Source organism: Canis lupus, chromosome 25 (assembly GCF_011100685.1).
Source record: "Canis lupus familiaris isolate Mischka breed German Shepherd chromosome 25, alternate assembly UU_Cfam_GSD_1.0, whole genome shotgun sequence".
NCBI lineage: Eukaryota > Metazoa > Chordata > Mammalia > Carnivora > Canidae > Canis > Canis lupus.
Genome location: NC_049246.1, coordinates 4452239 through 4464291, shown reverse-complemented (window position 1 = coordinate 4464291; position 12053 = coordinate 4452239). Strand labels below are relative to the sequence as shown.

At 36.4% G+C, this 12053-nt stretch overlaps 1 protein-coding gene across 14 annotated transcripts in view; it reads right to left on the bottom strand.

Moving 5' to 3' along the window:
* SOHLH2 (spermatogenesis- and oogenesis-specific basic helix-loop-helix-containing protein 2) overlaps nt 1–12053 on the bottom strand; it is a 73648-nt gene that overhangs the window by 23571 nt on the left and 38024 nt on the right. For 6 of the 14 annotated variants that reach the window (XM_038573274.1, XM_038573270.1, XM_038573269.1 and 3 more), the window contains 4 exons: nt 7653–7800; nt 7412–7503; nt 6219–6340; nt 1072–1328 (listed from right to left, as the gene is read on the bottom strand). In XM_038573274.1, coding sequence (XP_038429202.1) covers nt 1072–1328; nt 6219–6340; nt 7412–7503; nt 7653–7800 — 619 coding nt within the window. Of the gene's footprint in view, nt 1–1071; nt 1329–6218; nt 6341–7411; nt 7504–7652; nt 7801–12053 lie in introns of those variants that run through there. The other 8 variants (XR_005378328.1, XR_005378327.1, XM_038573275.1 and 5 more) reach the window with 8 other exon arrangements.

Genomic DNA, 12053 nt, shown 5'->3' with positions numbered 1-12053 from the left:
ATTTTTCTCATAAATGTTTTTTGGGAAGGTCATTATTATTCCCATTTTAAAGATGTCGTATGGAAAATAATAATAGCACCTACCTCAAAGGATTGTTTCAAGGATTCATTAGATCATCCACATTAAGTACACATAGCATTTAGCACATTACTTATTGAGTGCTCAAAACATGTTAGCTATTATTAATATGCAAAAGTATTAGTAACTATATTATGGTTATCAGAAGTCTATTTAAAAAGGCCAGGCTGGTTTGGATCTTCTCCTAAAATGGGATAATTCTTCCAAAAAATAAAGATACCATTGTTTATATAACAAGGATTTAAATAAAAACTTGAAACATTTTTTTAAAAAAATAACATTGTTTATATGTACCTATTCATCTGCCTAGAATCCTTTTGCCCTCCTTACTCCCAATAGCTCTACTTGGCTAATTCTTATTCTTCAGATCTCAGCTTAGATAGTATATTTCTAGATTATACTACATATACTAGAGTGCTCCTTCTACATGCCCCAGGGGGCATCACAATTGCTTGCTTCTATGTCTGCATCCCTATCACACTAAGGCAGGGATCACATCTTTCTATACACTATATTCTTGGTGCTTACCACAATGCTAGAACAGAATGGATGCTCCATAAATATCTGTGATACGAGGACATCTAGAATCTGAAATCAGCCCAATTCATGTTGGAAGATCAGATTTTCATTTAGTATGATTGACTACTCCCAGCCAAAGAGATAAAGAAGCAGCCAGTTAGGGGGCCAGTTGAGGGGGAGGCTGGTGAAATGGGATGTGGCATCATAGAAGCAGAGGGGCTGGAGGGGCTCTGGAGGAAATCAGGTCCCACTTGGCCACTAATGGTCACACTTAGCAGTGCCACATCCAGATTTACTAATTCTGGATATCTAAATACCAGCCCTGCAGTATGGGGAGTGAGAGCCTGCATTAAATGCATCTGGTCCCAATCTAAAAGACTTCTGATCAGACTACTAACAATGAAATGCAAGCTAGAGGACCCTAATGGCTGGAATGAAAGAATCCAATCTGATTGAAGATCCCAGAGGACTTACCAGACAGTTGGGATGTGTTGTGCACGTCTGGCCCAGCACAGAATTGCAGTGCTGAGGAAGAAACTTTGAGACTTTAGGAACAGCTGATGGAAAATGAACTGAAATGTTCTGATTTGTTATGGCAGCTGCATCATAGGAAGGGATGACTTTAGAATAGTATCTGACAGCATGGAAAGAATTAAGAGAGAGAGCTTTGCTGGGAATTCGAGTTTTATACATATCACCAATTGCATTCTCTGAAGTAGAGCTGGACTGACCTTTAAGAAAATAGAAAACAAATACCCATCAGTATTCACAACTCTGTAACTTGGAATTACTGTATTGAAATCAATTGTCCTCGATTTCATTTCCTCATGTTATAAATTTATACTACTCATATATTCCAATGCTGATGGAAAAATAGTCAACTTTTTAGCAGTGGCAGCTAGTGCAACACACATACTATAAATCAGTGTTACTATGTCATCAAAAGACAGAGTTTATTTTATTTTTTTAAATATTTATTTATTTATTTATTTATTTATTTATTTATTTATTTGAGATAAAGAGAGAGAGAGAGGCAGAGACATAGGCAGAGGGAGAAGCAGGCTCCCTGCAGGGAGCCTGATGCACGACTCAATCCCAGGACCCTGGGATCATGACCTGAGCCAAAGGCAGATGCTCATCCACTGAGCCACCCAGGTGCCCCAAAAGACAGAGTCTAGAGAAGCATCAGATATCTGTGCCTGTGTGTGTATGTATGTGTGTGTGGCTTTCACCATAATGAAAATTGTGGCTATCCCTATGACCCCTACAAAGCAAGGAAGAATGTTGGAAAATAGAACTCTAGTCAGTCACAAAGTTTGGCTGATTTTCTTTCAACGAAGTGGGTTGTATAATTATATATCTATATTCTATACGGTAACTACAATGCATGAAAAGATTTAAAAATATGTTATGAATGTTACCAATCTGAATCTGAAGTAACACTGTGAATACCTACTTATTTTCTTTTGGATATTAATAATAATGAAAGTAAAGACATTTTTGTCTATTTTACATACAAATGTATCTAGCATATTTGTGAAAAATCATTTTGGCAAATATGTACAGAGATTTATGGAAAAAAACAGGTAAGGGAACCTAATAAAATCTAAACACTGAATTAGATCAGTGCTTCTGTGTTACAAGTCAGACATTAACAGACACCTGGTGACATCACGAGGTCATTTCACTTATCCAGCCTTCAATTTACTGACCTAGGTGGTAAAAGTGACTTTGGAAGACTTAACTGATTTTAACTGTTCCAGGACTCTTTCAAAAACAATTTGGCAACCTGCATTATGAGCTATATTATGTGCTGACATTCTGGAACTCATTCCTTACACACTTTCAGGTATCTAGCCCAAGGAAAAGTCCAAAATATAGAAAAATCTATGTATAGGGAAATATCTCCTATATTATAGATAGAATCACTCTCCCCACAAAACTACAAACACTAAAAGTAGCAACTGGAAGATCATTAAGAAGACTTTTCTAGAATTTATTTGATAAACCACTAAATTAATTAAAATGGTGATAAGGGCTACAAAATAAAAAATTAAAGTATATATAACATGATGTTAAGTACAAGAAGAAGGCAATAAAGTCGGGATGTCCAATGTGAGTACTATTGTAGAAAAATATACCCAGAAAAAGACTTGAAGGAAATATATTAAAAATGAACAGTGATAGCTGGGCTCATGAAGGACTAATATTGCTTTCCAAATAGAAAACCATGTATAAATAAAATTCAAATTGGAGGGTCTGACTCAACGACCTTCAAGGTCTTCTCCAAGTTGAACATGGCGTAAAGTCTATGGTCCTAGCATATCTGTGTCTTCACGGGAGCAGCTGCTTTAGGTGATGAAAACTGAGAGACGCTGGGGCACAGAGAGGCCTGAACTTAGCACCAGGAAAACAGTGCTTCAGAGTTTCTGCAGAACATAAATAGTGAGAACGCAGAAGTAAGCACTGGATGTCCAAGAGGTAACACTGACAGGCATATGCCTGGGGCCTGACCTCTTGCTAATTTAATCCAAGGTGACATAATCATTCTGGGTGATATTCAGCCACCACTCCTTGAAGTAGATTAATCATGGCTCATGGCTACTTTTTCCTTTCTTCTTCTCCCTTCTCCCCTAAGTCAGGAGAGAAGTCTAAATTAACTAATAAAACACCCTGAAGCTTAATTTGATTTTAGAACAAGGAGAGCTATATTCTATTTTTGGTCTCTTTCTCTTTTGACTTTAGTCAGCATCCCTAGTAACATCATTTGTTCCTATGGCTTTGACTACGTCCACATATCATGCACAGTGCCTCTACTATAGCATTCAAAGTACCACAGGAATCATATTTGCTTTTGTAACTTTCTCTGCTACTAATTTGCCAGCTTCGTAAGAACAAGGAAGCATCTTTATCCTCGTGCCCCCATTTTTCAAGGAGGGACATTTAAGCTGAGAACTAAGGGAGTTCCCCAGGCACAGCATGGAAAGAACATTCCCAGATAAGGGGAGGTGAAGTAAACAAGTGGAATCCTTTCAAAGAAGTCAGCACAAGAGTGACCTCAGACCTGGGCACGGAAGACAGATGTAAGCGTGTCCTGTCACCTAGCAACCAACATGAAGATTAGCAGCGTGGTACCTTACTGGGCTCTCAGTGAAGAATAACCTTCAGAATAGAAAAGTCACAAGCTGGTAGCAGTGTTCTTTTACTCTGGCTCTGCATTTTTCTATCTTCTTATTTCTACAAGTACATGGGCATGCCTCCCAGTTGGTAAATACTTGTTCCACAAGGAATATGCATATAGGGAAGGTTTCTTGAGTACAGACTGTATGCTAGTCATTGCTCTAGGTAGAAGAAATACAGCAATGAACAGAACAGGCAAAAAAAAAAAATTTCCCTGTCTTCACAGAATTGTTATTCCAGTGGGAGAAGACAGGCAATAAGAAATATCCAAGTGGGACACCTGGGTGGCTCAGTGGTTAAGCATCTGCCTTTGGCTCAGGGTGTGATCCTGGGATCTGGGATTGAGCCCCGCATGGGGCTCCTTGTAGGGAGCCTGATTCCCGCCCCCCCACTCCGTATCTCTCATGAGTAAGTAAATAAGATCTATAAAATAAATAAATAAATAAATAAATAAATAAATAAATAAATAAATAAATAATTTTAATTAAAAAAATGACCATATCCAAGTAAAGAATATTAGAAGGAAATACGTGCTAGGAAAAAAATAGAGTAGAGAAAGTATATAAGAAGTCTCATGCACTATGTGATGCTGGAAAGGAGTATGCAGTTTTAATTGAGTGGTTGAGACTCACTGAGGAGGTGACATGTTAGCAAAGATGTGAAGGAGGTAAATAGTCAATATGCTAAATGCTCAGTACATAGTTAGTACTCAATTAATTTGAGTACTTCCCTTTCCTTTAGATTCTATTCATGTAACAAAGTCACCAATGTGCTTATCATCGATCAGTAATATGCAAAAGGGCCTGGATGCCTATCTTACACCATACACAAAAATTAACTCAAAATAGATTGAAGACTAAACATAAAACCTGAAACCAAAAAAAAAAAACCTGAAACCATAAAACTCCTAGAAGAAAACAGGGAGTAAGCCTCTTGACACTGGTCTTGGAGACCAGTGGTCTTGGTCTTCATGATTTTGTGGATTTGACACCAAAAGGAAAGGCAACAAAAGCAAAAATAGACAAGTGGGACTGTAATATCAAGCCAAAAATCTTCTGCACAGCAAAGGAAACCATCAATCAAATGAAAAGGAAACCTATGGGATGGGAGAAAACATTTGCAAGTCATATATCTGGTAAGGGGTTAATATCCAAAATACATAAAGAACTCCTATAAGTCAATATCAAAGAAACAAACTGATTTAAACATGGATAGAGCATCTAAATAGGCATTTTTCCAAAGAAGACATAAAGTGGCTAATGGCTAAGATACTCAACATCATTAATCATCAAGGAAATGTAAATCAAAACCACAATGAGATATTACCTCACACCCATTAGAATGGCTATTATCAAAAAGATAAGAGATAATAAGTGTTGGTAAGGATATATATACTTGTGAACTGTTGGTGGGGATGTAAATTGATGTAGCCACTGGAAAACAATATGGAGGTTCCTCAAAAAAATTAAAATAGTGTTACTATATGATCCAGCAATCCTATTTCTGGGTATTTATCCAAAGAATATAAAAATACTAACTCAAAAAGATATAGGCACCTCTTTGTTCATTGCAGCATCATTGACAAGTGCCAAGAACCTAGTATCCATTGATAGATAAATGGGTAAAGAAAATGTGATAGATATAGATCTATAAACACACACACACTGAAATATTATTCAGCCATAAAAAAGAATGGAATCTTGCCATTTATGACAATATAGATGGACCTTAAGGGCATTATGCTTTGTGAAATAAGTTAGAGAAAGAGGAATACTGTATGATCTCATTTATATACAGAATCTCAAAAAATAAGCACATAAAAATCAAGCTCAGAGATACACAGAACAAACTGGTGGTTTCCAGAGATGGGGCTTGGGGGATGAAATGGGTGAAACCAGTCAAACTGGTATATACTTCAACCAGGTATAAAACTTCCTGGTACAAAATAGAAAAGTCATGTGGATATAATGTACAGCATGGTGATTACAATCAATAATACTATACTATATATTTGAAAGTTGCTGAGGGACTAGATCTTAAAAGTTCTCATCACAAGAAAAAGAATATTATAATCTTGTTGACAGATGTTAAGCAGACTTACTGCAGTGATCATTTCACACTGTATATAAATAACAAATCGTCATCTTGTATACCTGAAGCTAATATAATGTTATATGTCAATTACTCCTCCATAAAAAGATGATGAGCTTTCCAGTAACAATGGTCAATTTTGAGCTCAATTTCTGAGATAACACCATATGAATGCCTGTGGCCATCTTGTGTACCTGAAACAGGCAACACCAAAAGGACTCATGGTATAACCTTCTAGCCCTACTCCTTTCCCCGGCTACAGCAGTGAATGTACAGGAACACAGGAGTGCATAGGACATCCAAGTAACCCTAGCATACTACAACCACACAGGTTATCAGGTGGAACTCACCTCTTACAGGTTCATCCAAGGAGCCCCCTGAGGCAGGAACAGAGTACACATTCAAGCACTTATTAGCCAGGAATCTGATCCCTCTCATAGGTGAATAAGTGCTTGTCAACACACCATTTTCCCTTAAATGACAAAAAAACACTTTATACAATTCTCAAGGAAGACAACATGCACACTGCTGAGTTCAGTTGTTCTACTATCACTCAAGTCCACAGAGCCTAAACTATGGATGATTTAGGCATAAGAACAAATGGTTTGAATAGGATTCATGATGATAATTTCAGGTATGGAGGAATGATTTGCTTTATAGTTTTTCCTTGCTTATGTATTCTAATAATACTAAATAAGGGACATTCATTTGGCATGTCACATTTTGTATTAGCATATTCTTCAAAAACTCCCAACTAAAACAGGTCTGGACTGCTCCAGGGCCCATGACCTCCTATAACAGAGGAATGCTAGAATGCATCCTGCCCCTGTGGGTCTGCCAGTCATGATCATCACTACAGATAAAACATTACTTTAAGATCTTTGGAATTTTTAAGAGAAGAAATAGAAGTGAGTCAAATGATGAAAGGATCATGGGACTGAGAATATTATATATTTTATCTCTGTGACTAAATGACACACATTGGCAATGGGAAGAGTTCACTGATTTTGAGACAGAGAGAGTGCTTGCACATGTGTGTATGCATGGTGAGGGGGGCGCTTAGAGGGGCAGAGAGAGAGAATCTCAAGCAGGCTCCATGGCCAGGGCAGATCCCAATGCAGGGCTTGGTCTCATCACTCTGAGATCATGATTTGAGCTGAAATCAAGATCTGGATATTTAAATGACTGAGCCACCTAGGTACCCCAAGCTCACTGATTCTTTTTTTTTTTTTTAAGATTTTTATTTATTTATTCATGAGAGACACACACACATACACAGAGGCAGAGACACAGGCAGAGGGAGAAGCAGGCTCCATGCAGGGAGCCCGATGTGGGGCTCGATCCCGGGTCTCCAGGATCATGTCCTGGATTGAAGGCGGTGCTAAACCGCTGAGCCATCGGGGCTTCCCAAGCTCACTGATTCTTAATGAAATACCTGAGTTTTCATTACAGGTGGGTTCAGTGTCTGTCTACAATACTTCTAGCATTAGCATCAGAGGAAAGTAACAAGCCAACTTCCAATGCACAAGAGCCCTCATCATACCTTTGTGCCATGATTGTGCCTGGAAAGGACAGCTGGATGGACATTTGCTGTTTCTTACAAAACCTCCTATTGCTCTGAAGTACCTCCGTAATCTAAGAGAGAGAGAGAGAGAAATCTCTTTTTAGATACAGATATTTTTTCATATATACAAACACACATATATTTCCAATTATAAAAAATAAAACTATGGCTTTAAAGCACTATATATGAGGATAAAATTCAAGGGCTTGGAGTCAGATACCTGGCCCATAATAGCTGGAGGGATTTTCTCCCGGATGTACTTCACATAATCAACGGTTGCCTCAAGAATAGAAGCCGTGTCATTCTTTCTCCCCTTTATATATGGTAACAGAGTACGCAGCTGCTCACAGCAATACTTGATTCGTTCTCTAAGCAGAGAAAGGATAGTCTCATTTTCTTCCTTATACACAAGGACAAACAATCCTTCCTGTTGGGTTTGTTTTCAGAGGAACTACCTCCCTTCCCATCTAGTCTCTTTCACAGAAAGGCCATGTCCCCATAAGCCAGCAGCTTCCCCAGGCCCTGGAACCACAAAGCTGCCTAGGGCATCAGCTCACACTGCTGTCAAGCACAATGTTTGTGGTGACGGTAGCCCCAGTTCCCTTGCCCCGGGCCTGCTGCAGTGTGGAGGATGACCCTGCCTGTGGAAACCTCCCTCAGAGGATAGAGAGGTATGCTACACATAAGTGCTTTTGTGATTCACACTAGAGCCTAGGAGACCAAAAACAAGAGACAATTCATGTCACTGTGACCTGGACCACACTTCCAAAAACAGATCAGTTAGTATCTTGTAATTACATGGGCTTTACATGTAACTCTGTGTTCTGAGCCAAAGAAAAATCAGAAAGTTGCTTTCTTCATGAGGTAGATATGAGAATGAAACAAAAAACCAATATGCAAATGAGAACATCATTCAGGCTAGTATCAGCCTGATAACCTAAGTCTTTCACAGTTCTGAGAGGAAATGCACAGGAAATGTAAATCTAAGCCTTTGGTACCTTCATTTATGCATGCATTCATTTAACCAACATTATTAAACACCTGTTTTGTGCTGAACAGATTTGTTCATTACCTTCACACACACACACACACACACACACACACACACACACACACACACGTAGTCAAATGGTGGTTCTGCCAATTACCAGCAGGAATCTGTGGCCTCAAAATGGAAAAAAAAAAAAAAATCCATTAAAAAATAGGTAGTCTTCTAGGAGTTCTGTGTCTTCCTCCCTTTTTTATGCTCTCTCTCTCAGAAAAAAATCTTAAAGAAAATGCAATTTGATATATAGCCTGTGAATAACTCAAATATTCTAGGTCAGTGGTGTCTTAACTAAACTTTGAGCAACCTCTTTTAGGGTTCTATAGAGGTATCTCAGGGACTATTCTAGAAAAAAGGTCAACAATTTGACAAATGTGTATGAAGAGCTTTGAAATTTTTTTTTCTTTTTTTCTTTTTCTTTTTGAAATTTTTCATACCCTTTGATGTGGTACTTCCACTTACAAGGGCCTAAAACAGAACAAACTTTCTGCGAAACAATATCCATTATAGTGGTATATCAGTAAGACATAAAAAAAACCCTAAACACACAAAATAGATGGGTACTTAAGTAATCTATAGTATACTAACTCAGTAGAATACTATCTGGCAGGGGAAATGATATGCTATAAACCTTACTCGGGAAAAACAGAATATTTTATAGGATATAAGTATAAAACATAAGGAAATATATAAAATATGATCACAGACATTAAAGTAAAAATAAAGCACATAAAAAGACTTGAAAGCAAAACCATAAAGTAATAGTTATTTCTGGATGGTTGGGCTTTTCATTTTTTTATATTTCCCAAATATTTTTGCTGGGTACAAGTCACTTTTACACTAAAAAATCATATTACTTTTTTTTCCAACATTTATTAGGAAAATGTTCAAAGACACAGAAAGACTGAAAGAATTTAAGATATTAATGCTTAAAAGCTGAAAGAAGGATTTATAAAGAGAACATATATATACTGCACCTACCTAGAATATACAATGAACATGCTTTGTCACATATGAATCATCCCACTGGCCGTACAGTGATCCATTTCATTATACTGAAGCATTTCAAAGTAAATTGTAAACTTAAGACACTAAACTCTTAAACATATTAGCTAGAAAGTTAATTATTTTTTTCAAATAAAAGTTACATAAAACAAATATACACATCTTAAAGGTTGAGTTTTGACAAATGCAAAAAACTATGTAACAAAAACCCTAATTAACATTATCACAACTCCTGAGAGTTCCTTATATTCCTTCCCAATCTTATCAAAAGGGACATTTCTGATATTTTTCCATCTCATATTAGTTTTGCCTGTCTCTGAACTTCATATAAGTCAAAACTTATAGCATATGCATTTTTTTTTTTTGTTTTTTTTTTTTTTTTTTTTTTTTAGCATATGCCATTTGATATAAGATTTCTTTCACTAAGCACAATATTTTTGAGATTTGTTCATTATCAGTAATCTGTTCCTTTTTATTGAGTAATAGTATTCCATAGTATAAATATGCCACAGTTTATTTATCCATTCTCTTACTGATAAACACTTCCACTGTTTCCAGTTTTTGGTCATTATGAATAAAACTGCTAGATCATTCTGTAAATCTTTTTGTGAATGCATGTTTTTATTTCTCTGGGAACATATCTAAGAATAGAATTAATGGGTTAATTTTATAAATATATAAGAAACTGGTAGTACTTTGCCCAAAATAGTATGATTGTACACTCCCACCATCAGTGTATGAGAGTTCCCGTTGTTTCAAATCCTTGACAACATTTAATATTGTCAGCAGTTTTAATTTTAGCATTTTGGCCTTTCTGAGGTATATATGGTAGTACCTCATACTTTAATTTGCATTTCTATAACAAATTATGTTAAGCATTTTTTTTGGTGCTTGTTGGTCACTTGCATATCTTCCTTTGTGAAGTGTCTGTTCAAGTATTTTTATCTCCATTTTAACTGAACTGCAGATCTTTTTGGTATTGATCTTTAGGGGTTCTTTATTATCTGTAATACCAGAATTTTATTATTTTTTATTTTACATTTTTATTTAAATTCAATTTGCTAGCATACAGTGTAACACCCAGGGCTCATTTTATCATGTGCCCTCCTTAATGCCTGTCATCCAGTTACCCCATCCCACCACCCACCTCCCCTTCTGCAACCCTTTTTTTGTTTCCCAGAGTCAGGGTCTCACGGTTTGTCTTCCTCTCTGACTTTTCCCCACTCAGTTTCCCCCTCTTCCCCTAAGGTCCCTTTCACTATTTCTTATATTCTACATATGAGCGAAACCATATTATAATTGTTTTTCTCCAACTGACTTATTTCACTCAGCATAGTACCTTCCATTCCATCCATGTCAAAGCAAATGGTAGGTATTCATCCTTTCTGATGCTTCAGTAATATTCCATTGTGTGTGGACACATACCACATCTTCTTTATCTATTCATCTGTCGAAGGACAATGTGGCTTCTTCCACAGTTTGGCTATTGTGGACACTCTGCTATGAACGTTGGGGTGCAAGTGTCCTATCATTTCACTGTATCTTGTAATACCAGAATTTTGTCAGCATATTTGTTTTGCAAATGTGTTCTCCCCATCTATATTTTGCCGATTTGCTCTCTTACTAGTATGTTTTGATAGCAAAAGTTTTCATTTTTGATGAGTCGAATTCACCTATTCTTTCTTTTATAGTTATTGTTTTCTAGGTCTAAGGAACAGGTGCCCACCCTCAGCTTATGAAGACATTTTCGTATGCTTTCTTCTAGAGCTGTCCTGTCCAATATAGCCCATTAGACCGGTCTACATAGACATATATAGCCATTAGTCTATCTAAATATAAACTAAAGTTAAATAAAATTTAAAATTAACTTCCTGTTACAATAGACAGATTTCAAAAACTCAACAACTACATAATGACTAGCAGCTACTTCATTAGACAATGGATGCAAATGAGGACATTCCTAACACTGCAGAAAGTTCTACTAAACTGTGCTATTCTAGAAGCTTTATAGTTTTAGTTTTATAATATAGATCTGTCTATGCTCCATATTGAATTAATTTTTATATGGTATGAGTAAGGGGTCAAAGTTCATTGTTTTCCATTTAGATATCCAGATATTCAAAGACCATTTATAGAAAAGATTTGTTTCCCAGTAAGTTTGCTCTGGTGATTTATTGAAAATCAAGTGAACACAAATGTGTGGGCCCAGTATTAGGATACTCTGTTCCATCGATCTATTGGTCAACCTTTAGGATAGTAACATACTGATTATTGTAGCTGTATATTAAGTCTTGAGGTCAGATAGTTTCTTCCAATTTTGTTGTAGTTTTTCAAGATTGCTTTATTCTAAGTCCTTTTATATTCTAGGTCTTTTCCATTTTTAAATCAGATTATCAATTTTTACCCAAAAAAATCCCTACTGGATTTATGATTCATATTCAAATAAAGTTATATTTCAATTCAGTGAGAACTACTATCTTAACAATAATGATTCTTTCAATTTGTAGTTATGGTATAATGCATGATTTAGGTTTTCTTTAGTTTTCACAGAAATATTTTGAGTGATCAATG